Below are 26,470 nucleotides of genomic sequence, written 5' to 3' on the forward strand. Positions count from 1 at the left end.
CAACACGAGCCACAAGGTCGAGAATTTTTTTGTTCTTTGCAAAGTGTTTGAAGTCTAATCTTTCAGTATCCGCGCACACCTGAAGACAAGCCTTCAGCTAGCTTCAGTGGTGCATGAACGGAAAGTAGTAGCTATAACTGCTGTGAACATCGCTGTACGTCTGGCACATACATTTACTTTGTTAGCACTTGGTCCTTCTTTTGAGCTTAGAATTTCTTGCAGCACAAGAGACAAATTAGTTTAGAGACAAATTAGGGGAACTAGATTGAGGTATCCACCACCACACAGAGCACTGACTAGGGAAGAGGCTGTAGGATGGCGTAGGCTACAGACGAACACTTTTCCTAACCTGTACATATACAGCAAAATGTCACCAACGCAATTCAGATCAGACTGTCCCTGGTGCGGCGGTACACCTACACTCTATCACATTACCTGGGAGTGCGAAAGAAACATAGCATTCCACAATTATCAACCACCGAGTGAGGAGCAATGGGAGAGCTGTCTCTCCAGCAGCGAGCTCGAGGTCCAGAGGGCCTTGGTACAGCACGCTGTTGAAGCGGCACGACTCAGTGGAGCCCTGGACTGAGGGCCCACCCTTGCTCGAAGACTCAAGTCGCCAGCTCCCAAGCAGGACGACCAAGAAGTCTTCATCTCCGCGAATCTCTTGAAAGAGCAATAAAAGTTTTCTCTCTCTCTCTCTCTCTTCCTGCACAATATTTTGTTTTTTCTCGCTCAGTAAATAATATGCATCTCTTGGAATACCAGGAACCCCGACATAGTGCTGCAAAAGAAAGCGACCGCTTTACCAACACCCATGGCTTTCCACTGCAAAAGAATGGGAAATGCCTGCTTTCGAAATGAAATTACGCCAAGAGCGAAACCGAAGTGAAGCGGCGAAGAGAAGGTACAGTCGTGAGCAGTATGATAGGGAACAATGCGCATTCATTTATTGATTACTTCGTAATTAGGTGTGGCAAGCACAGCAGTTTTTTTTTCCTGTTTTCAGACTAGTTTTCCTCTTGGAACATAGTATCCAAAAGCCGTTTTATAATTTAGGGCAGAAATAACCAGAAAGTTTACAAATTTTTGCAACGAGTTTGTTCTTTTTTATACTGCACATGATATAGATCATTTCGATCCAGTTATACAAAAGACAATTCCATGTGGCTATGTGCGCTAAAAGCCGAAAAGTTTTATGATTTGGCTGCTATTCTGAGCGACTACGCAGATGAAGCTACACAAGAAATTTGTGCTAAAAATAAGTAGCAAGAGAACAAACATAAAGTTAAATGTTAATAGTGAGGCAACTTTTTCATTTCTTTTTCTGGCTCCGAATGAAATGGTACTTATTTTTTAGCGCAAACTCCGCAGTGACTGAATTTGTTCACTGAGAAAAAATATCTGAGTGCGGCCGAGTCACAACCCCATTTGTATGTGTAGTGTCACGAGTGAAAGGACACGTTGTGTCTTATGTTTTAAAACCTGTAACATGCCCAACTGCCACATTCAGGCCAGTTAACCAGTTCCACGACCGGACCAGAATAAAGTGGCCTTAGCTGCAATGCAGACGATGATATCTGTCGCAAATGGGCTAGGGATTCAACATTCGGCGAAGTATATGAAGCAAACGTTTTCGAGCTCCACGGTTAATCCGTTAACGTCGCTGCCTAAAAAATGTATTAAATAACATGAATCAATAAAAATAATACCAACATGTCAAGGCGCCAGTCGATAAGTACTCACCCAGGTGCTCTTGCTTCCGTGGCAAGAGCCGTCAACGTGCAGTCTTTGTCAGAAGTAACCAGGCTGCATGGTTTGCTTTTAGCTCGTACAGTGGAGCCCTTACAGCTTCCCTGAAGCTGAAATGGTCGTTAAGGGTAAGGAATGGGGAAGGGTAAGCCCAACAACAAGTTCTTCTAAGGAATGGGGATCTTCTTACCTTCCAACACGTTTTGATCTTTAGGAAAGCCACAAGGGCTCCACTATACAAGCTAGAAGCAAACCATGCAGCCTGGTTACTTTTGACAAAGACTGTACGGACGCGTCTTCTGCTTCCACACAGTTAATCGCTGCCTGTGCCTCAAGTAAAGCTAATTTGGCAGCTCGTACCGAAAAATATATTCAGCCGGTTAAAAATACTGCTTGTATAGAAACAATGTACGCATAATTTCCACGGCCGTGACAAGACGAAGTCATAGCGGTAGCCAGTGTCAATAAACCCGCGCGGTTAAAAGTATGATGAAACACCAGGATAACATATTCTATGCGTACAGCAGGTTAGCAGTGATTACGCAGGCACGACTTCCATCCGACCGCCTTAGCCGAGCGGCCTACACCGTGGGCCGCAAGTCGGACGTCGGATGGACAAGCCATGCGCGCGCATGTCGCGCAATATGAAGAACACAACACGTGCATGCTCGGCTGAAGGCGCTAGCACGCAACGAGACGCGCGCGGCGCGCTGCCGGCGGTCCGCATGGAGCGAAGCAATGCAAGCAGTTCAGAAAAGTACTCACATATAACTACGGCAGCGACAAGCCGCACTGCGTTGTCCGGTGGTGAGCAGCCGGCGTATATGGGCTCCAAAATGTAGTTGGCGAAAGTGATGCCGGCGATCGCATTGCTCGTGGGCTGAATGATGAGCAGCGCTACCCACAAGAAGAGGAAAGCCGGTAGCGGACCAAAAGCTGTGAAAATGTAGGCGTAGTCACCTCCAGACTTTGGGATCATCGTCCCCAGTTCGGCATAACATATGGCCCCGATCATTGATATGAGCCCGCAGGCAGCCCATACCACGAGGGCCATGCCGGTGGAGCCGGCGAACCGAAGTACTCCCGTAGGCGAAACAAATATACCGGCGCCTATTATCACTCCGACAATCATCCCTACACCGTTCATGAGACCCAGCTCCTTCTTCAACGTTACCGAATTGCCTTTAGGTGACTCTGAACCTGAACCCCGACGTACCTGAACGTCGGGGTTCATTAACTGCGACTCGGCGCTCGGTTCCGGCGGCATGGTCGTCGCTGCGAGGCGGCTTCGCGCTCACGCCGCTTGCGTTAGCTCCAGTTGCGCGTGGTCGTCTCCTGTCGCGAGCTGGCACGCAGTTCCGTGCTGAGATCGGCTGCCGTCGACACTGACGGAGGCACGCTGCAGCACATGGAAGGCCTTGCGACGCGCTGCTTGTGTTACGGGAGATCGACGTTGCGTCAGGCACTTTTGAGGAGGTGAACCCTAGTCTCAGCCTTTTTTTAGTGGATGAGAGAGCTGCGAGGGAGTCCATCGCGCCGTACGCGGCACGCCTCTCCCTCCCTCTCTGTCTCTCTCATCGCCCTTTCCTTTATCCTTGCGCTTGCAAGCCACCTAGCGACGTAACCTCTAAACGAAGAGCTTTCGGTTTCGGTTTCGGGTTGGTGTGTTGTTTCAGTGCGATGTTGTAAATGATTGATGTGTTACCCTCAGTGCAACATGGCTCGCATGTTTTTACTCCTGTAATTTTCTGTTGGTTTATCAAGTGCTCATTCTCGAAGTTGCCAGAAGTTGCCAGAACACTATGTGTTCTCATTCACACACACGCGGTTCACAGGTGAACTATGATAATCGAAAGTTCCAAACGTTTCACTCCGCATAATAGAACACCGAAAAACAAAGTTACTCCTCCGAGTTGGGCTCAAAAACGCTAGACACAGAGCCAAGCCTCACCACCTATTATGTGCTGCTTCCTATCAACTTCTCATGCAGGCGAAAACGACTTGCGCCGTTCCGCAAGCCTCAAGATATGATAGGAGTATTGAGTAGGCTGTAACGGAGCCTTACGAGGCTGTAGTTTCAGCCGTCGAAGAAATCATCCCGTTTATTCACCTTCCTGATGAAGAGCAACACGAAGAGCAACAAAAACAGCCTATGCTAAGACTAGACGGAAGAGAGGGGTACAAGTTATAAGCGTTTTGACTGTTTAGCCCAACGTCATTAAACATCTAACAAAAAAGAAACAAGCAACAGCATATAATATGCACAGGCGCACTGAAACAAAACTCTTTTTAAGCAGGTCGTGCCATAAAAATACTCCTCGAGTTGAATGTCTCCATCTGTTCGTCAACGGCGTGATAAATACGAAGAAAAGAAAAGAAGCCAGCCCGGCTTGATATTTTCATGGGTTCTCAGATGGACTTAATTACTGAAACGCTTAAAGTATTTTAGGGGAATCCTTGTGTTTACCCCTGTCTTCTTTTTACTCTTAGCATAGGAAGTTTTTGTTGCTCTTCAATGTTGCTCTTCATCTAGAAAGTGAATAAACATGATGATTTCTCAGATGACTGAAACTGCAACCTCGCAGGAACTGTTTGCCTATAGTCGATACTCCTATCATGCCACAGGAACGGCACAAATCGTTTTCTCCTGTATGAGAAGTTAATAAGAAGCTGTACATTAGAGTTGGGTAGGCTGCACTCTATGTTTAGCTTTCACGAGAGCCCAACTCGGATCAGCAACTTTGTTTTTCGGAGTTCTATTCACTATTCTATTCAAACATCTCGGTTCGGTTATATGCACGATAACTGATGTTTTGATGAATCCTATGCTTAAATAAATACACAGCGCACAGCGCGCGTGCGTGCGCGTGTGTGCCCGTGCGTGCGTGTGTGTGTGCGTGTGTGTGCGTGTGTCTGTGCGCGTGAGTGTGCGTGGGCGTGCGTGCATGCGTGCGCGCGATGTCAGTGCACGTTAAAGATCCCCAGGTGGTCGAAATTATTCCGAAGCCCTCCACTACGACACCTCTCTCTCTCTCTTCATTCTTTCACTCCCATCTTCCTCCCTTCCTTTACGGCGCGGTTCGGTTGTCCACCGAGATGACCGATGTCAGACAATTACTAAGCGATTTCCTTTCCTCAAAAAACAATTTTCAACGTTCTAGTAGACTTTTGTGTTACTTCATTCATTCATGTTACAACGAGCTCCAGGAATATATGTTTGGTGTATTTCTACCTTTACGCTTTTTTTTTATTTATTTGAGTTGCCCCTACCTCCACTACTTAATATGTACACAATCTATTTTACTTACCTCTGTTGTAAATACCTCTTCTATTGCTTCTGTTGTGCTGAGACTGCCCTTGAAATGTAAACGAGGTGTAGGCTTTGTCAAGAAGCATTAAATATTTTCTCACACCTAGTGGGCATATTGTACAGTGTACTGTATGCCCAAATAAATTCCAAACAAACAATGTCACTGAAGTGAGCAAGATAAAACATAATAATCTAGCAAGCAGTTCAATCAAATGCTCCTGTAATGTAGGACGCCTTCCAAGGCGCTGCGTCTCGAACGACTAGCAGTACAGTGCCGGCACAGACCAGAGGCAGCGGCCAGTCCAGAACACGCACTAGCATTGGAATGTTGTTTCACTTGTCGTCGTCTTCTTGCTTAAGCGCCAGCCGCCGATGGTTCGAGAGCCGAAGGCCTGTCTTACAACCTCCCCCGGCCCGGGCGAAAAGGCGCCATCCTGGTGGCCTAGGGCGATGTGACAACGGCTAAGTAGTAGTATGGTTTGAAGCGGTCCGTGTGGACAATTTTACGGCCTCGGCGACGATGATCAGTGGACGGAGTAAGGGGTTCGATGAGGTAATGGACGGGGGAGGTCTGCTTAAAAATGCGGTAGGGGCCCTGCTACTTGCTGAAGGCACCCATAGCCAGACCAAAGAGTCAGGAAGATAAGTGGGAAGAAGTGCAGAATGATCACGGGTGTTTTTCTGATGCTGCTGGGCGAGTGAAGTGAAAGACCGGGCAAGCTGGCGACATTCTTCAGCATTTCGGCATAAGTGGCGGCGTGAGAAAGAGTAGTATATTCAGAAGCATCAGGGCGGTATGGGAGAATGGTGTCCATTGTGCAAGAAGGCTCACGGCCATAGAGGAGAAAGTATGGAAAGAATCCGGTGGTGGCTTGAGCAGCGGAGTTATAAGCAGAGGTGACGAAGGGTAGAACGCGGTCCCAGTTGCAGTGATCGGAAGCTACATACATGGCCAGCATGTCGCCAAGGGTGCGGTTAAAACGCTCAACCATGGCATTTGTCTGCGGATGGTACGGAGGACGTGCGGTGAACGATGCTGCATTCCTGAAGGTGAGCTTCTACAACTTCAGGTAGAAAGGCCGGACCTCTATCACTCAGTGACTCTTTGGGAGCACCACGGCAAAGAATTATGCGATGGAGGATGAAGGATGCCATGTCGTGGGCTGTACCAGATGGTAAAGGCGACATATCGGCGTAGCGGGTAAGATGATCGATGGCAACGATGATCCAGCGGTTGCCGGCTGGGAAGAGGGCCGTATAGGTCAATGCCAACACGCTAAGAAGGCTGCACTGGGCAAGGCAGCGGTTGCATAGGAGCGGCGGGTCGGCGAAGTGGGCTTTTCGGCGCTGGCATGCGGTGCTGGACTGAACGAACTGGCGAATATAACGGTACATCCCACGCCAGTAGTGCTGATGTCGTAGACGGGTGAAGGTCTTCAAGAAGCCGGCATGGGCACACTGGGGATCATCGTGGTAGGAAGAGCAAATGAAGGAGCGCAAATGGGTAGGAATGACAAGCAGCCACTTGCGACCACCCGGAAGGTAGTGCCGGCGGTAAAGAAGCCCGTCCTTGATGACGAAATGGTGGGACTGACGACGGAGAGCACGGGAAGGAGGTCGAGACGATTGGCCAGATAAGAAATCCAAGAGGCAAGCGATCCACGGGTCTCTGCGTTCCTCGGAAGCCATAGCAGCGGACTCAAACGTCAAATAATGCAGGGTGGATTACAATGCACTGCCTCAGACGGCAGCGGGGAACGTGAGAGGGCATCGGCATCGGCATGTTTACGACCGGAACGATAGACAACGTGAATGTCGTACTCTTGAAGTCGCAGAGCTCAGCGCGCCAGCCGACCAGAAGGATCTTTCAAAGGACAACCAGCAGAAGGCGTGGTGATCGGTGACAACGTCAAAAGGGCGCCCGTACAAGTAAAGGCGAAATTTGACGATCGCCGAAAGGATGGCCAAACACTCCTTCTCGGTGACAGAATAATTGGCTTCAGCTTTTGTTAGTGTCCAGCTGGCGTAAGCGACAACGTATTCGTCAAAGCCAGGCTTGCGCTGAGCGAGTACTGCAACGAGGACTACGCCGCTGGCATCGATGTGGAGTTCCATCGGAGAACGACGGTCGAAATGATGCAAAATTGGCGGAGTGGTCAGGAGGCGACGGAGTGTCGTAAAGGCTTCATCACAAGCTGGCAACCAGGCCGAAAGGTCGTGGCCGGGAAGGAGCTTGGTCAGGGGGTCGATGATAGTGGCGAAATTTCGGACAAAGCGGCGGAAGTAAGAGCAGAGGCCGACGAAGCTGAGGAGGTCTTTTACAGAAGTGGGTTTCGGAAATTCTGCTACATGCAGCTCGCAACTTTGCCGGGTCCGGGAGAACGCCATCCTTTGACACGACATGTCCGAGAATGGTGAGCTGCCGAGCTCCGAAGCGGCCCTTTTTTTAAATTGAGTTGGAGGCCAGCGTCGGCCAGGCAGCAAAGAACAGTCTCAAGGCGCTGGAGGTGAGACGAAAAATACGGAGAAAAGACCACAACGTCGTCTATAGGTAACAAAGGCACATGTGCCATTTAAGCCCGCGAGTAGGTTGCCCATCATGCGCCCGAATGTGGCGGGGGCATTGCAGAGGCCAAAGGGCATGGCATTAAATTCATAGAGCCCGTCGAGTGTGACGAATGCAGTTTTTGGGCGATTGGCCTCTGCCATCGGCACCTGCCAGTAACCAGAGTGCAAGTCCAATGAAGAGAACTCAGCGCCCTGTAGGCAGTCGAGGGCGTCATCGATACGAGGGAGAGGGTAAGCGCCCTTGCGTGTAATCTTGTTCAGACGACGGTAGTCGACGCATTACCGGATGGAACCGTCTTTTTTATTGACCAGGACCACCGGCAATGCCCACGGGCTGTGCGACGGCTGTATCACGTGGCGCTTGGGCATGTCGGTCACCTGTTCGTCAATGATGCGGCGCTCAGCGGCTGACACGCGGTTCGGACGTTGGCGCAAAGGGGCATGGGTGCCGTGTCAATACAGTGGGTAACGATGGTTGCGCGGCCCAGTGAAGTTTGCTGGTAGTCAAAAGAAGCTGCAAAACGGTGCAGGACGGCGACAAGTTGGGCTCGTTGGGTAGGCGTGAGTGCGGCGTCTATGGAACGGTGAAAAATATCGAGAGGAGACGGATTGGCGATGGGAACAGGCGTAATGGCGCTGACGTGAAGGCCGGCCGTGCTAGCGACGAGGGGGTATGCTGAGGAGGGATCGAGCAAGGCAACACTACCAAGCGATTGGCCACGGAGCAAAGTGATAGGGCAGGAGAACGGGTTGGACACATAAATAGCGCTTGAGCCACGAATAATGATCAGTACGGCATGAGGCAGCAAAACAGATTTCTGGTCAGCGCATCGTAAATAGGGCGTATAAGTGACAGTTGCGACGGAGAGAACAGCCCAAGAAAGAGGCACCAGCACTGTAGAGAAAGGCGGAACGTCTGTGTCCTCTGAGACGACCACAGTAGCAGCAGCACCGGGTACGTCCTAGGGAGCGTCACTGAAGGGCGATAACTTAAGATGAGCATGGGCGCAGTCAATAACGGCGTAATGTGTGGAAAGGAAGTCCCAACCAAAGATGACGTCGTGAGATGAGCGGGCGAGGACGATGAACTCTGTTGTGTAGGGGACGTTCTCGATAAGCAGGCGGGCGGTGCAGGCGGCTAATGGTCGAATGTCCTGAGCGCTGGCTGTGCGGAGAGAAACGGCAGGAAGAGGCGTCGTCATTTTTTTTTAATCTGCGACAGAGGGCGTGACTAAGAACGGAAACGGCTGCGACAGCGTCAGCAAGTGCTTCGACGGCGACTCCCTCAATGAACACGTTGATAATGTTGGCGGAAACGGAAACAGGTCTTGAGCGAGTCGCTGGCGACGCAGTTCTTGCCTCCGGAACTGCGGCCGTTAGTTCTCCATTTGCACGGCGGGTTGGCGGCGGAGCATCGGAGAACGGGATCGTCGGCCAGGGGACGGCGAACGGTGGGAGCGGAAATGGTAACTAGGAGAAGAGGAATCCGGAGGCGGCTCATGTGACACGGGCGAGGAGGGCGGCGGAAGATCGCACGTCGGCTCACGCCTATAATTGTACGGACGATGGTCGCGACTGCGGCACAAACGAGCCACGTGGCCAGCGACTCCACAGGCGTAGCAAATAGGGCAGTTGTCTTGCGTGCGCCAGGGGTCGAGAGGCTGCGGCTGAGATCTGGGCGGGCAACCGGACGATAAGTGGAAGTTGTAGGTCGCTGGGGTTCTAAAAGGTGGTGAGGAGGTCTGTAGACGGGAAATGCAAGTGAGGGGCCGCGGTCGCACCTACAGCATCAGCGTACGTTAAAGGAGCCGCGATCAGTGACTTCTGAGGAGGGGGCAGTACCTCGGCGACCTGCTCCTGTATGACACACTGGAGGCTGGGAGTGAGCGGTGGCGCAGGCGCAGGTGGGCTGGTTGACAAGCACAGCTGGCGGGCGACTTCCTCACGGGCAAACTGCTGAATGTGCTGGAGGAGCGACTGGTGATCCAGAGCACCGTCTCCGGTAAGAGCCAAGCTGGAAATTGTTGCCTCTTGAAAGCCGGCGCGGCGGCTGGAAGCTCATGGAAGCTTTGGCAGTAGCTTATCACATCGGACACAGACTGCGGATTCTTGGCGACGAGCATCTGAAAAGCATCATCATCAATGCCTTTCAGAATATTTCTGATCTTGTCGGCCTCGCTCACGGAAGCGTTGATGCGTTTGCAAAGGTCGACGACATCTTCGATGTAGCTTGTAAAGTTTTCGCCGCTTTGTTGTGCCCGACTGCGCAAGCGTTGCTTGGCACGAAGGTTACGCACAGCGGGACGCCCAGAGACCTCTGTAAGGCTGGTTTTAAGATCCGCCCAGCTGGCGATGTCAGCTTCGAGGTTGCGGAACCACAGATTGGCAACGTCACTCAAATAAAATATAACATTGGTGAGCTTGACGCTGTCATCCCACTTGTTATACACACTTACGCGTTCATAGGACGCCAACCAATCCTCCACATCCGTGTCATCCGTGCCGCTGAAAAAGGCTCGGTCACTCTGCCGCGCAACGCCGGAACAGATGACAGCAGAGGGAAGCGGTGATGCAGGTTGGGTGGTGGTCTCAGGCATCACGGAATGGGAGGCAATGAACGGCTGCGAAGCTCCAAGGGCGAGGGGATCGCTGGCACCTCCACCACGTGTAATGTAGGACGTCTTCTAAGGCGCTGCTTCGCGAACGATTAGCGGTACAGTGCCGGCACAGACCAGAGGCAGCGGTCAGTCCAGAACACGCACTAGCATCGGAACGTTGTTGTTGTTGTTGCCTTGGTGGCTTGGCACATACCCAAAACGGGGGACAGGCCAGGGTTCAGGGAGGAGAGCCAAAAGAAAGTAAATTGGTGTCAAGCTAATGGTTTAACTCTAACTGCCAAGCTGATGATTTAACTTTGGGTAAGAATTCAGGGGAATTAAAGATGGAATTATAAATTAAAATAAAAAATAAAAATGAGTTGGAAAAAATAAACGGGCGAGAAGATTAGAGAATTGAATACAAGAAAAATTGCTGAGAGATTTTGCAATGCGGAAATTTTGGATACCATTAGCAAGGGAATCTGCGGGTAGCAATTGTGTAATTGTGGAGGTAATCGCAAACTTGATGCAATGCGAAACCTCTGGCGCCAGCACCGAAGGAGAGAAGAAGCGCCAGCCGCCGATGGTTCGGGAGCCGAAGGCCTGTCTTGCACTCCGAAGAAACTTAGAATTATTGCGCTACAAGTTCCATTCAGAAAGGCTCCATGAAAAACAGATGAAAACTTAATTAGCGCGCGCAAAACCAGGCGTGGTACTGCAGCTTCGTTTATGGCGCGAGGCTCAGGTGGAATTTTTAGGGATGTAATTTTGGGGTTCGATGCCAAGTTGAGAGAACTATGAGGACAGGAAAAAGGTAAGGGTGGCTTTCTTCTTTTTACTAGGGATTCCAGATTTCAGAGCTGCAACGCGGCGGAAAAATAGCCCGGGTACCGACAGGGATTAAAGAAGAAGCGGACTGCTAGTTGTTGGATGTTTTTCCGTTTTTGTGCGTAAGTTGTTCTGCCTGCGTTGATGCAACAGATTGATTGTTGCATCAATTACGCGTACAGTCGTCATTTCAAAAAGCGCGAGCTTCTTCATCTGCCCTTGGTTTTGGTAACGAGTCATGCAGCTTGGTATGCTTAATAACATTATTGCAGTTCATAGACCATCACATTCCCATTCAGTCCCAGTCTGACAACTTGAAATATGGTGGTGCACCGATTAACCAGATAACGAATGCCGTCAACTCGCGTTTCTTTCAAGCGCACTGCAGGCAAATTTAAAGAATGCCGTCTAGTTTTCTTCGTTCATGTCAACGGTCTCAAACACGTGCTCCGCGGGTGTTTGACGCGGGTGTTTGAGGAGGAAGAACAGAAGTGGTCGGAGGTGCCATGAGAGGTGCGCTACGTTGTAGATGGGGGCGCAGGTTGATTCGCAAATTGGCTCATTACACGCCTTCCCAGGCTTCTCCGACCATATGATGATTCAATCTCGAAAGGGATCGAAAATTTATTAAAATTATGTGCAGTTCGAGTTAACTGGAATCTTTTTAATATCCTTGGTGTTGACGGGACCAAAGCCTGAATTCGAATAAACCAGAAATTCGAATTAAGCGAGTTAGAAATAGCGAGCGCTCACCTGTAATGCCCTTATGTTTTTTGTACTTTATTTTCTGCATTCAGTAGGCCAGAATGTTGCGGCAGAAATAAGGTGTTTCATGGGTGGGGTTGGGGACAGGGGTGGGGGACCGTGTCCGCTTCTTCCTCGAGGTGGGATGGTCCCGAGGTCGGCTCCGCGAAAAAACGGCCGGGCCCTTCTTCTTCCTTGAAGCCCTGAAGAAAAGCCCTCCAGAGCCGGAGTGCGTCCGATGGACCGCTGTGCGATGGCAGATCGATCCATTCCTGCAGGATCCATTGAAGGGCGTCCGGAGAACTTTTTCCAGGGGGGGGGGGGGGGGGGGGGGGGGGGGGGGCACTCGATGGCCGGGGCTGGGGGAGGTGGTGGTTAGCACCAAAAAGGAACTATTTGTGGTCTAAACTGCGCACATGAAACAAAAATTAGAAACAGCAAATTAGTGCTAGGCTTGAACTAGGCTTGAAGAACATACATTGGATTTTATTAATGAACAAAGAATTAAAGTAAATAAGCAAAATGCGAAAAGTTACTTTAAGCGTGCTAATCAAGCTGTGTAGTTGTTTCCTGCTAGTGCATAAATAATATCCGTAATTCCAGAAGGGGGGGGGGGGAGGGGCAACTGCCCCCCCCCCCTTTGCCCCCCCTTCCGGACGCCCATGGATCCGTTCCTGCCTGCCCAGGGACTGAAGTGCTCTCTCACGCACCGCGTCAAAGGCAGGGTAACGCCACAGAAGATATTCGGCCTTGCCTCTGGCCGGGCATGCCAGGCACTGAAGGTTCGGATGCCCTGATGTTCATTCGGTGCACCGAATGCCGGAATCCTATCGGCTAACTGAAGCTTTTGCAGGTACAACTTACATTAGGCACCACGCCCCAATGCTTCAATGGCAGTTGAGATTCGACAGGGATGCACGGCTTTTCTGAACTCGATGGACAGACGAAATGATGGTCACTGAAGAGTATGGAGCACGCTAGCGCTCGGTGGAGCTTTTTTTTTTGTACAAAAATTTAAATTTGTTTGTTTGTTTGTTTCCAGGGTGGTCGCCCGTGAAAAAAAAAATTGCCAACGGTGCCCACGGGGCGAGATCGAGCATTAAACTCCTGGTTTGTGTGTTCTGTTAGCGGTTAACTGAGTTAAGAACGCCTGTTCTCAGAAAGGTTTGACTCTGAGGCGTGCGGAAGTCGCAAACTGCCTAGTACGTCTCGTCAAAATATGTTTTGTTACACTCGATGACAGGAGGTGCACAGATCATGATCATGAGCAACTTCCGCAGTCATATGTCGCGCAGTTTTGTTTTTATTTCTTCTTCCTTGCCCATTCTACTCTTCGTCATATGTCGCGAGGTAGCTAGTCTGGACTGTAGGGCTCAGTATATATTATGGAAAAGCATTTTTGGCACAAAGGAACGGAATGAATGGAGACACGCTACGGAGGCAAAAATATGCGCTAATAAAGACGCCTGGGCTACACTGTGCACAAAAACACATTCTTTGCCCCGCTGACCGAAGGTCAAATGCGAGCAGCTAATCGGATTAGCATTGCGGGGCTTCGCCCTCCGTGGACAATATGGCTCTCAAATCCCTAGCGTCAACACACAGCTTGTGCCGTCCTACTGAAGAGGCCAAAAGTAGGGAAATGTGCGCCGAGCTCGGCGCACTCTCAGCGTCGTTATTTTCTCCTTCCGAAGGGTGTATACAGATACTTCCGGTTACGGCCGCATGTCCGGTAGTTTTCAAAATTTCTTACCCGCTGTTTGAAGTTTGAAGTTTAGTTCCATTTCAGTAAGAAATGAGGGACCCGAGACAACAAGTGAACGTCAATTCACTTGAGGGCGCTCGGGCCCCATTACATGGCAAAACAGCGAGGTGTCGGTAGTAACAGTTGTACGAGTACATTTACAGACTTTGTAGCTCTTACTACACGTAGCTCAGTTTTTTTTGTGTGTGTGTGTTAAAGGTAAAGGCACAATGTGAATGATAAACATGATCAGCGAATAACAGCAATTGTGCATAGCAACAAACCCAAAAAATACAAAAAAAGACATAGGAGGAACACACTGCAGGAAACCAGAAAAAAATATATTTGTGAGAGAAAGAATGAATGTATTGTTTTCTTGTTAACATTTTCAATATTAACTTTATTTTTACGAAAATAGTTTAACAGAGTGGGGAGAGTATGTGCGAGCATTTGATGGCCAAACGTCGTACGTACGAACGGTACCGTCCAGTTATGAGCAGAACGCGAAGGATATGTTCGTGTGAGTGTTGTTAAACTGGTGATCGACAGCATTGCGCTCTCAGAGGTAGTTACGTGCTGTTTGTAGCGAACTGCTAAGTTATACGAGTAGAGATAGTGTTCTGACATTACTTTAAAATTCTTAAAAGGCGGCGCGGTATGAGTGCAGTAGTCTTTTCCAGCTATATGGCGAATAGCCTTTTTTTGTAGTGCATATATTCGATTTAAATTTGTTTGTGTTGTTGTACCCCATACAAGGAAACAATAGTTTAGTTGAGACAAGAATAACGAGTTATAGATATGTAGCTTAATTTTCGGCGGTAGGAAGAAATGGAGTTTTGCTAAAATACCTACTGTTTTTGCCAGGCGTGAAATTATTTCATTCATGTGCCTATCCCGGGACATATTCAAGTTTGTTGAAATAAACGCCTAGTGTTTTCATTTCATCAACAACGCCAATAGGAGCGTGGCCAAAAATTAGATTATGATTTTTTTTTTTTACCTGAAAGCGTGATTGACAGCGCTTTTCAAATTCACTTTATTTCTGGTAGAAAGCAAGTATACATCATGAGCAAGAGAGTTTAAAAGAGGATGATTCTACCAAGGAAGACGAGGCAAAAGGCGTTTCATCTACGCCTGACAAGGCCTCGCCTCCTGGCGAGATACATTGCACTCTCTATGCTACAAAAGCCGTTGAAAAAAAGTATGTTACACCATTCATTACGTGCAGAAAACAGAAGCATTGTGAACAAGCATTATATGAAATTAAAACCGTAAGTACTACAGAAAACAAGAGAATTTTTCTTCAAAAAAAAAAAAGCTTACGTCACAACCTGTTAGTTATTGTGTAAAAAGGTAAGAACCACAGTTGCATAAATATTTATCTCAACAAAAGATTAGCTCCTAACCAGAAAAATTATTACAGTGTCAAAAGCATGAAGAAGCAACATTTGTATCGACATATTTCAATAATCTAACAATGAACACAGCAATACAAACGAAACACAAACCTAAATGAGATAACAAGGAGACAGATCATTTTTTTTCTACCAGGAGTACTTTTTTTATCCGTGCTTTATAAGTATACGGTGACTGTACATTCACTGCGATGTCAATAAGCTCTGGAAACAAATTTAAAAGGACAGGAATCTGGTAGTCTAACGATTGTGTACCATAGGAAGTTCTGACTTTTTTCTTAGCAAATGAATTTGCCCTAAAGTTATAGCCGCATTCTTGACGTCGGTACTTCCCAGGAAATGAATTTAGGTTGCTTTTTATTTGAGTGAATATGTTGAGTGCCAAGCGCTGTCGAAATATACTTGTAATTGCAAGTATTTCATTTTTTACGAACAGTGGAGCTGTGTGTTCTCGCAACGCTGCATTTTCTATGAATCGGATGCATTTCTTTTGAAGAATATGAAGACGTTCTAAATTACCAGTGGTAGTGGTGCCCCAAACTAGTATGCAGTATTGCAATCTTGAATTAATCATGGTGTAATAAAGCTGGCGTTTGAACCACGCTGGGAGCATAAACTTAAATCTATTTAGCATTCCAATAGTTTTCGCGAGGTCCATAGTCAAATAGTTTGTGGTGTGTCCAGTTCAAGTTTTCATGGAAATGTACACCCAGAAATTTCTGAGCGCTAACACGGTTTAATGTTTGCCCCTCGAAGACTAGTTTAAGTTTAGTGTCAATCGCCTTATTTTTAGCCCGAAAGATAATGTAGTTCGTTTTGTCTGTATTGAGTCTTAACTGGCTATGCTGCAACCACGTCGATAATTCTTCGAGCCATGTATTGGCATTCTTCATTAGGGTGATTAGACAATTGCCATGGAAAAACACATTAGTATCATCAGCATACAACACTATTTCGGGGGTTTGGGGTATTGATACAATGTCATTAATATATAAGAGAAATAGGAGAGGACCTAAGATGGAGCCTTGGGTACGCCATATTTAATTACCTGTGCTGTTGATCTGCTGTTATGAATACTGACGAACTGGAGGCGGTTGTATAAACAACTTTTTATCAAATCAAGAGCTTTGCCGCGGATTCCGTAGTCGTAAAGTTTACTAAACAATATATCGTGTTTAATGGAGTCAAATGCCTTCCTGAAATCTAGGAATATACCAAGAGTATATAGCTGTCTCTCTATGTTTGTTATTATTTTTTCCTTAATACTCAGTAGTGCTGATTCAACGGATTTCCCTTTTTGGAAACCATACTGTTGTTTTGAAATTATACCCTTAGAGGACAAAAAACTGCCGATTCTAGTGTTGATTATTTTTTCCAGGGCATTATAGGCATTGGAGACTGCCTTGTGGGGAAAAAACACGCCTTGTTTTGGTTACATTTATCTGCAGTGAATTCAATTTGCTCCAAGCGTTTAAATTATCCAATGATTGATTTATGTTATTTATAAGCTGGCTGTGATCATTGTTTCGAAATAAAAGTTGCGTCATCAGCGTATATTATATATTCTGGCCTTTTACCAATGTTTACAATGTCATTGACATAAAAATTACACAATAGGGGCCCTAGGATGCTTCCTTGAGGCATGCCTGTTGTAACACGCTTAGAAGAAGAAAGATTTTCGCCTATTACAACTCTTTGCGTGCGATGCTCCAGGTACGAACGTATCAAGTCTAAGGGTATACCTCGAATTCCATATGTTTCTGACTTTTTTAGTAGAGTCTGATGATTTAAGCGGTCGAACGCTTTGGAGTAGTCAATGTATACACCAGCGACCATCTCTTTGTTTTCAAATCCTTTCAGGATAAATTCTTTCTGTGCCAGGAGGGCCAGTTCAGAGGATCGGCCTCTACGAAAACCATATTGTGCGGAATTAATTTGATTACATTTGTCTGCAAATTTAATGATTTTAGATTGTATTAATTTTTCTAAGGCCTTAGAAAAAACAGGTAGTATAGATATCGGACGGTAGTTCGACAAGTTATTTTTATCACCCCCCTTGTACAGTACGACTACTTTTGATGCCTGCATTTTGTGAGGAAACTTTCCTGTGGAAAGAACCAAATTATATTAAATGAAAGAGGTGGTAAGATTATATCTAAAACATATTTCACCGGCTTAATTTGTATATCATCGATATCATCAACCGTGCTATTGTTCAAAGAAATGAATGCTGTATGAATCTCAGTCTCATTTGTGGGACTCAAGTAGAAACTCTCACTGTTCCTATTGATTCCATTCATAGCCTCAGGATGATATGAACTCGAAACTAAATTTACAAAATGATTATTGAAAGCCTCCGCCAACTAATGCCAGAAACCAGGGAGTTGTTTATTGTTAATTTGCTAACGCTATGATCTGTAGCAGAACGGTTTAAGATTTCATTTGTTTTTCCAGAAAACATCCAGTCTAGCGTTGCACTCTGGCTGAAAAAGGTCGTAAAGGTACGCTTCTTATTCCGTATAAAAGCATTGGTTTTGTTTCTATGGCGTTTAAATATCTCCCAGTCATTTGTGTCTCGTGTAGTTATGAACTTCTTGAACAATTTATCTTTCCTTCGTATCATTTTAAGGCATTCTTTTGATATCCAAGGTTTCTGAGATCTTGTTGGTTTTTACTTAGGGACTGAAATAAATGATATGAGATTTAGAAATAGAGGCAAGAAATTATTATACGCTTCATCAGAGGTTTCTGAGCTATATACGACATCCCAGTTTGTTCCTAGGAGCATAGTGAGAAATTTTTGTAATATGCTATTGATTATGCTCTGTATTTTTGGGATAACGGCTGGATTCTTCAGCCTGTCTTTAAGTGTCATTCGACTAAATAGGAAAATTTGAATGTGGTCACTGATATGTGAGGCAAGAACACCGGAGGTAGTATTTTGTATAGCTTCATTGGTTATAAATAGATCAGTGTGTTGCTGTTTGATGTCACGCGTGTAGCCGTTTCAATTAGATTGTTAAATCCATGCGAGTCAAGGAGTGTTTCAAAGTTATGCTGTAATGTAGATGGAGTTAGCATATGAATATTAAGATCACCTCCGAGGATAAGAACGAGCTTATTTTCATTTAAATAATTAAGTATCCTATCAATAAGACAGAGAAAACTAGAGACCCTCAGGGGGACGATACATTACTACAAGCAGATATTTTTTACATGTTACAGCAAGACACTCAGTACTCAACGTGGTAAAAGAAAATTTCAAGTAATTCACACTGAAGTGATCGTTTTATATGCATGAGCACCTCACCACTGCGTTTGTTTGGTCGGTTTAGAAAACGCATGTTGTAATCTGCATCCTTCATGGCGTCAGAATCAGATGTAAACCATGTTTTGGTAAGCATTATTACGTCGAATTTAAATCTAAAACTGTTTAGAAGAGCGATTAATTGATCCTCTTTGTTCCGCGCCGACCGTATGTTTAAGTGAAAACATGTGAGACTTTTTAGACCATGGGAGCAAAAAACTGAGTTAGCTTCTACAGGTGTTTTCGCCATTTCGGGATGCAGAAACACAGCACGAAGTCAGGCGCGGCCATAAGTAAACGGAGCACGCTATTGCGTTCGAAGTGCAATCACGCTTTCTCCATTGGTAATGAAGAAGCGTTTTTTGTCTACAAGCCCACCAACGTCCTCTACCAGCATGCGCGTACCACTGCTGGAAATTTCAATTAGGTGACGCGTGAAAAATATTCAAAGACAGTTGCGTGCTCCGTTTACTTTTGTCCGCGCCTTACACACACGTTAGGCAATCTTTTCAACATCACGCTCACACTGCACATGCAGCACGTTTCACTTCTCTTCTTTACGGGCAAAGATTTTCCCATCCTTAACCCCGACAAATTTCCAGTTGCAAGCCTTTTTCCTTTGAACAGTTTCACCCAATAGCACCTTTAGGGCTGGGCACAGGTGCTCATTGATATAAATGGGGTTACTTGAAGAATGTCCAAGGTCAGTCATTGAAAGTCGGGTTTTTTTGGCCTTCTGAAGCAGGCTACGGTGCGATCGGCTTTTCAGTTTAACAACAATGTTAGGACAAGCTTAGTCATTGCGAGCCTTTACTCTGTGGCAAACGTCAATGTCATCAGGCGTTATTGTCATGTCCAGCAATGTTGCCACTTTGCATACAGTGCCTGTAACATCCTCATCCTGCTAATGCAAAATACCTTTTATTTCGACATTGTAGTTTCTAGAGTACTGTTCTCCTGCTACGATCCTGAGATCGTGCTCCTCTAGTTGCTTTTTTATGTTGTCATAGTCGTTCCGCGGGCCTCGTTTTCCTTTTTCAATGCTACATTTCCCTTCTGTAGAGCTTCGTTTTTTGCTTTAGCGTCTTCAAATTCGTTGTTGTAGAACTCAAGACTTCCTTTAATCTCCCTCAGTTCTTTTCAGAGGTCTCGTTCAACCTTGCTCTTAAATTCTTTCATTTCTTTACTCTGCAGACAAGCAAACAGGAATGACAACAAGGAAACACTGGCGTATGAAAATACTGGCAATATGAAAACAAACACTGGCAGCAGCGAAAGCAGCAGTATGCGACTTAAAGAAGAAACCATAAAAACCGATGCCAAACCTGAATATGCAAGAAAAGAGGATGCTAGGTGAAGAAAGCGTCCTTTGCTGCCTCGCTGCTGCAAAGTGGCTAGAGGCACCGATGTTCCCAGCTTTTGTAGCCTTCAGGCGACCACGTGGTAGCTGTCGTGCACGGTCACGCCCCTCTTTAGGCGATGATAGTCCGAAGTTCTTGGCCTCGCTATCTGAAGCAGTCAAAGGGCAGCCGTAGCCACGAGTGGAAAATCGTTCGTTCGTTGTCGGGTTGTATCAGAATTTAGATTAGAAAAGGAATTTTAATGAGGGAAAGGTGGGGAGGTCGGCCGGTGGTAACATGGCCCTGGCCTATCAGAATATGCAAGAAAAGAGGATGCTCGGTGAAGAAAGCGTCCTTTGCTGCTTCGCTGCTGCCAAGTGCTTGGGGGGACCTCATATATTATCTCTAGATGCTGACAAAGCACCCCCCCCCCCTTTTCAAATCACAGCAAAAGACCTTCGGATCTTTCAAGGCAAAAAGTTACTAGACGGCTGCGGTACGAAGAGCCAACTTCGGCGTCATGTGGCAACGGGGCAGTCGGAGAGAGCCACTAAGTGCGGGATTTCCAAAGCACACATTCATTTCCTGCGGATGATGATGATGAAAACCTTTATTATTAACAAAGAAGCAAAAGAGAGAGAAAAGTACAGATACGGGTGGAATCCTTAGTTCAGGATCCCAATGGCCACCGCTGTGGCTCTAGCCTGGGGCACTAGTGTGCGCTGCGTCGCCAGTTCTGAGCTGAGCAGGGTGGTCTCCCACTGTTCGTCGGAGTGATGTATATCTAAATCTGGGGGTTTGTCGCCAGAGCACCCCCATGTTACGTGGTATGTGGTGGGAGTCTCGCCACACCAAGGGCAAACCCCGTCATATTGGTCCGGAAAGATAATATGAAATCTATGTAGGTTTGGGAAAGTGTTGGTCTGTAATCTACGCCAATCCCTGGCCTCTTCCGCGTTTAGCTTGCGGTGCTGGGGAGGGTAGACTTGTCTCTACGTTCGTAGGATGTGTAGTCTTTCCCCGTATGTAGGGGGGAGGGGAGAGAGGTCAGGGAGGTTAGCTGCTCGGTTAGTGTACCCTCGAGCAAGGCTGTCCGCGGCCTCATTTCCCTCGAGCCCCTCGTGCCCGGGTGTCCAAGTGATTTCGTGCGTTTTGGTAGACGTTTTAGTGGGATCAGTGTTAAGCAGCGACGCGACTGATCTTGGAACTCTGCCTGAGACGAGGAGCCGGTACGCAGACTTTGAGTCGCTCACAATTTTGAGGTCTTTCCCCGAGGCGTCGCCATATTGGATGGCTAGCGCGATTGCAGCTGTTTCGGCTGCAGTGGGGGTACTTTTTTGGATGGAGGCGCTGGCGATTTCCCGAAAATTGTTATCCATGACGACCGCAGTAGCGTTGGTGGAGTTGGGGTACGTGGCGGCGTCTACGTAGACAGCGTTTCTGGCTTGTCGGTGAGTGCGGCGCAAGTAATCTACTCGTGCCTTTCTTCGGCCTTCGTGCGTTTCCCTCTGCATGTTTTTTGGCAGAGGGGTCACATGAATGCGAGAGCGAAGATTGGTGTCGATGTCCTGGGTGTCTTGGACTTGCCGGAGGTCCGCCGGTGTGCCAATTCGTTCTAGGATAACGCGGAAAATTGGGCGTGTTGGTACATGACTTGAACAAATAAATAGCAGCGCAAGGAGACAAGGACAAGAAGAGACAACAGCGCCGTCCTTGTTAATATTAAGGTGACACTAGTCTTTAAACGTTCACTTTCTAACTATTATAGTTAGGAGTCTAGTTATAATTAGAGATTTGTGGCTGACCACTGTAGTGGTTACCATATCACTAGGGTTTTTTTTTATGGAATAGCTAGTGGAACAGTGGGATGGCAGTGCACCTGAGCACTGGCATCCAGTTAATTCCAGTTAATTTTAAAACACCCTGCTTTTTAGGTTTTTCAAAAACGCGATTACATTCGGCGCTGTAGCTCGGCAAAATTGATTGTAAAACATTTTATTCGCCGGAAAGAGCTTGGTAAGAGGTCGCGTTAAGTGGTCGAGAGTACGCAGCCCTAGACGACTTTGTCACCCATGGAGGAAAGAAGGAAAAGGAAGAAGGTTTCCTTCCTCCATGTTGTCACCCCACTCCACCGCCAAAACTTGCGTTCTGGGGTCAGAGCTAGCCAGCACGGTCTCCCACCGCTCGAGAGAAGGAGCGGTAACTAGATCACCCGGATGTGGCTCTATTTTGCAATCCCACAGGATGTGATCATAGGTGGCTCATTGGCCACAGCGTTTACAATTTGAGTTGTAAAGATCTGGATAAATGTTCGCGAGGAGTGATAGTGAAATTTGGCCTTTGCGCGTGCCTCTCAAATATCGCGCGTCGCGCGACAACGCCCACCGGTTTACGTCACTCGATGGCGCGCGTGTCTTGTGACCTTGATTCTCCCGTTTGCTCTAAAGCCCCTCCATGGCGCTACGGAGGGGCTTCAGTTAGCTCTGCAGCGACTTTACTGCTCTGGAACAGCGAGCACCGTAGCTCGGGCAGGAGAAAGAAGACTTAGAACACGACCGCGGCGTCCGCGGGCCGCATTTAGTTGGAGGCGAAACGCATAAGGCGCCCGTTTGCTGTACGTCGGTGTACGTTAAAGACTCCCAGGTGGTCGAAATTATTCTGGAGCCCTCCAGTACAGCACCTCTTTCTCTCTTCAAGCCGCCGCGTTGGCTGAGTGGTTATGGTGCCCGGCTGCGATCCGCATGACGCGGTTTCGATCCCAGCCGCATCAAACCCAAAGGCAGAATAGAACTGGTAGAGCTATCAAAGTTAATAAGCGCAAGGTAACTGACGCAAAGTAGTTTAATGTGGATAGAATCGAGCATGCTCTGAAGACCGGAGGCTGCCTAAAAGCGATGAATGGGAAGTTTTGCATAGGCAAAAATCGGAGACAAAGAGGGCAATGCCATTAGCATCAACATGGATAAGATATTTAGTGTCCGAAAAGTTCTACACAAATCTATACTGTAGCCAATCTAATGAGGACGTAAATGAGATAGGCAGTATCACGCAACACAACCCGCCAGTAACAAAAGAGGAAGTAAAGCAATGCAAGGGGGAAAACAGGCGGTGAGGAAAAGATAACAGCATATCTGTTGAAGAACAGAGGGGAGATTATGCTGTAAAAAAATAGCCACCCTGCATGCTTTATGACCTCGAGCATACCAGAAGCTTGGAAGAACGCTAACATATCATAAGAAAGGAGAGGTCAAGGAATTGAAAAATTACAGATCAATCAGCTTACTGTCCGTTGCATACATAAGGTATAAAGGTCCCGTTGTCCACAAAATCCGGTGTCGGCGTTGTGAGCGAAAAATATCGAGCATGACTCTGGCAGGTGGTGCCAGAGAGCAACCTAGGATGCAGGTGGATTAGGTGCCTGGAACAGGGGCGGGTTTGTGAGTGCCACATGGAGAGGCCGGTTCTGCTTGAGCAATGGATTTGTGGATATATATCCGCAACTGGCCTAGAAACATCGGTATTGGGGTTCATTTCAAGGCGATCATACATCCTGTCCCGCCAGCAGGCCCAATTGCCGTAAACGACCAGTCAGATCTCATTGCGTATAACGTTTTTTGAGCTCAAACGTGACCCATTACACTTCGGTAAGATATTTATGCTAAACCAAAACAAAGTGATTTTTTGCCAACTATTCATCACTCAGTGCTCGGTAAACGAGCTGTTCTTGCGCTATGTATTAAACACTAACTTCTTGATTCCATCTTGTCGCAATCTCCGTTGTATCCGATACTGTATCAATCAAGAAATTTTGTGTATGGAATACTTGAGCAACGTGCACAGCGATCAAAACAATATTTTTCTAAAATTCGCCAGCTGGTCTGCAAACTATAAAAAAATTACCGGTGGTTTAGTTCCGGTTAAACCTACTAAGACGCGATAGCTTGACATGTTAAGCTTGGTAAATCTGTTTATTCAGCATACATCATACTGTCGTTGTAACTTCGCAGCTCGACGAGCTGCTACGGCGGGGTGTTCGTCATCTTCCATCGAGCTACACATGGCCTGTCTCCTTATATTCACTAGTTATGACGTCATCAGTAACATGGATCACGCCATGTCATGCATGCGATAACGTCACATATCATATGACCACCCTCTTTTGACCTTGACCTTGGGTACCATGGGGTAGCACATTATAGTAACACCATTAGCTCTTCATGGTTTGACCTCTGGCTCGCTTCAAGGTCAAAACTGAAAGCACGGCGACGTTGGCTTTACATGGCCTAGTGAAGCTATAGCTTCAATAACAAATACTGCTGATGGTTTAGATTGGTTACTCGTGTACGCGAAAGCTTCTCACACTCTGCCGAACGGGTTGTCCGTGAATTTCTGGCGAAACTGCCTTGTTAACCACATGGTCAGTCCCTCTCTGACTCTGACCGGTTGCCATGGCAACGGCGCATGCGCAGATGTGGCCTTGCGCCCGACACGGCGAAATGCTCCGCAGCTAGCGTAGTGAAGCTTTCGCTTCAAAATGGGTAACCAACTTGCACAACACATCTGAAACATTTCAAACATGTTCAAAGCTGAAACAGCACACAAAAAAAAATTAAGTGCGGGTCAACTACTCTTGAACCTGGTTAGAGAGCGAAAGCTGTGGCGTATCGGGCAAATACGCGGCTTGGCGTCTGTAATGTTGAGTGCGTTCCGGACAGTGGATAGGCAGCGCGCCCACCCTGACAGGTGGCAGTTAATGGTTGATCCCGAGAGTCTGCTCAGCCAATGAACGCTGAGGCCTATTGCTGCAGTTCCGCGTGTCTGCCACAACATTTTCAGTGGCAACGCATGCATCCCATGTCCCTCTCTCACCACCCCACGTACCTCAAAGCGCGATTTAGACGTCCACTCACCCTGGGAGCCAATTATGCGCACTTCCTTTCCTTGAAATCATTGGAGTCTAAAACGTTGTCAACGCCAACGCCGATGAACACAATCAACGCCGACGGCATGTATGGCTTCATTGCCGCGTTTCTGCCACAACGTTGTCAATGCCAACACATGCAGCACACATCTGTCACTACCACCGCTTAGCTTGAAGCACGACTGAGCTGGGCACTGTCCTAGGGGGCTAGTTATGCACCTTTCCTTTGCTTTAGAAGCTCCCGCTCTTAATCGGTTTCGTAGCTCAAAGCGCGGCTAAGGTGTTCACTGTCCCAGGGGGCCAGTTATGCCTTTCCTTTGCCTTCGAAGCTCCCGTTCTTCATCCGTTTCGTAGCTTAAAGCGCGACTAAGGTGCCCACTATCCCAGGGGGCCAGTTATGCTCCTTTCCTTTTCTTTGCTTTATCTGTTGGCAACGTGGCATGGTCCTTGGTTATGAAAGTCATTTGATGGTCAAACTTGCGGCCGCGGCGAAACTGGCTTTATCTTTATCTTAGTGCACAGTGTCAACTGTGCAGTCCGCACACCTCATGCCGTGTTTTAAATCGTGTGGGGGCTTATGTCCGCTGAATTCTTTATTGCGTAAGCAATACTGCGCCAGGTTTCGAGCCATCGCGTAGCTCCCGGCTGTGGCCGAGGTCAAACAGATGAGCGCCGTTGCCATAGCAACCGTTTCAGCCACGCTCCACCAGGCGGGAGAGGGAGCGGGAGGGAAACGGGGAATAAATACGTGCGTTCACCTCGGGCAAAACAGTTGCTGCTTGCTTACGCAACTTGCCCGGTTTAACCAGCGCTAAACCTCAGCTAATTTTTTTCTTTCTACCAGAGAGCACATTGCACCTTATTTGGGGCGGAAAATAACGTATTCACTCCGAGCCTATAGTTCTAACATTCTAAGACCATGACAGACGTTGTGAAGATATGGAATCACAGCAAATTTTGTATGGTTTTTGCTCTTCCTGTCGTTTTCATACTGCAGTAGAAAGGCAGATTGAGTGAGTTGGTAATCCATAACAAGGTTTTTTCAACAGCGCTAGACAGCAGGACATGACTAGCGCCATGTTTGACTCTTGTTGTTCTTTGTCCTGCTGTCTAGCACTGTTGAAAAAAAATCTCCTTTTCAAACTTCTCGTCGTTTTCAAGTCGATCTGATCAACGACTCATTACGAACGGACGATCCCAGGTGTTGCGGAAAGGCAGCTTCGATTCATCTACAAACCTGGGCATGCAAATAATGCGCCATCGCGTGATTTTACAAGAGCTTGTCGAAGGCTAGAAAGGCGATTTCCTCTTTGAAATTTCTGAGTGGGCAGATCTGCTCTTTGAACACTTTGAGGGCATTCACGGCATTAGATGGAAGGCTAGCAGACTGAACAAATATCAAGTATATCTAAACAAACTGGTTACAAGACACCCCACAAGGCGCTTTCCAAATTCCGGTCTACTCGAGCGAAAACAAAGTCAACACAACAGTAAATAATAATACCTGTTCTTTGCCAGTAGTTTACCATCCCTCGCCACTAGTAAATAATTCAGATATAAAGCTCCGACTGAAATCCCCGAACTACTTGTTGTTGTAGTTGTCCTACTTGTGAGTACCAACTTATCTTTATCTTCAAGAATTTTAGTAGCGTGTTTTCTTCCTTCAAATGGTGCAGTGACATAAATAACAGCGTGGTATTCGCCTACAAGCGCTAAATAATTTATAGATTAATTTCTTCTCTCATGCTGTTTCGATTTCGATTTCATCAACTGAACGATGGCTGTAATGTGTAGTTGACCTTTAAGTCACGTGAGGCACAAAAACTTGCAATATAAACGCTGATACGTAGTTTCAATTCACTACAACACTTCAACCAACCTCCTTCAACAGACAAATACGTACCCTCATCCCACAATTTACTCGCACATTTACCCAGACAAGTA

General features: G+C 47.1%; 1 protein-coding gene across 1 annotated transcript in view; it reads right to left on the reverse strand.

Moving 5' to 3' along the window:
• The window catches only part of LOC149352725 (Y+L amino acid transporter 2-like), a 69,517-nt gene extending 66,233 nt beyond the window's left edge, over nucleotides 1-3,284 (reverse strand). The window contains exon 1 of the mRNA XM_089581930.1: nucleotides 2,518-3,284. Within this exon, the coding sequence (XP_089438056.1) occupies nucleotides 2,518-3,019 (502 nt within the window). The 5' untranslated portion in view covers nucleotides 3,020-3,284. The remainder of the gene's footprint in view (nucleotides 1-2,517) is intronic.
• Between the last annotated feature and the right edge of the window lie 23,186 nt (nucleotides 3,285-26,470).

The sequence above is a fragment of the Amblyomma mixtum genome, chromosome 3, assembly GCF_055824585.1.
Source record: "Amblyomma mixtum isolate Tamu chromosome 3, ASM5582458v1, whole genome shotgun sequence".
NCBI classification, from domain to species: Eukaryota; Metazoa; Arthropoda; class Arachnida; order Ixodida; family Ixodidae; genus Amblyomma; species Amblyomma mixtum.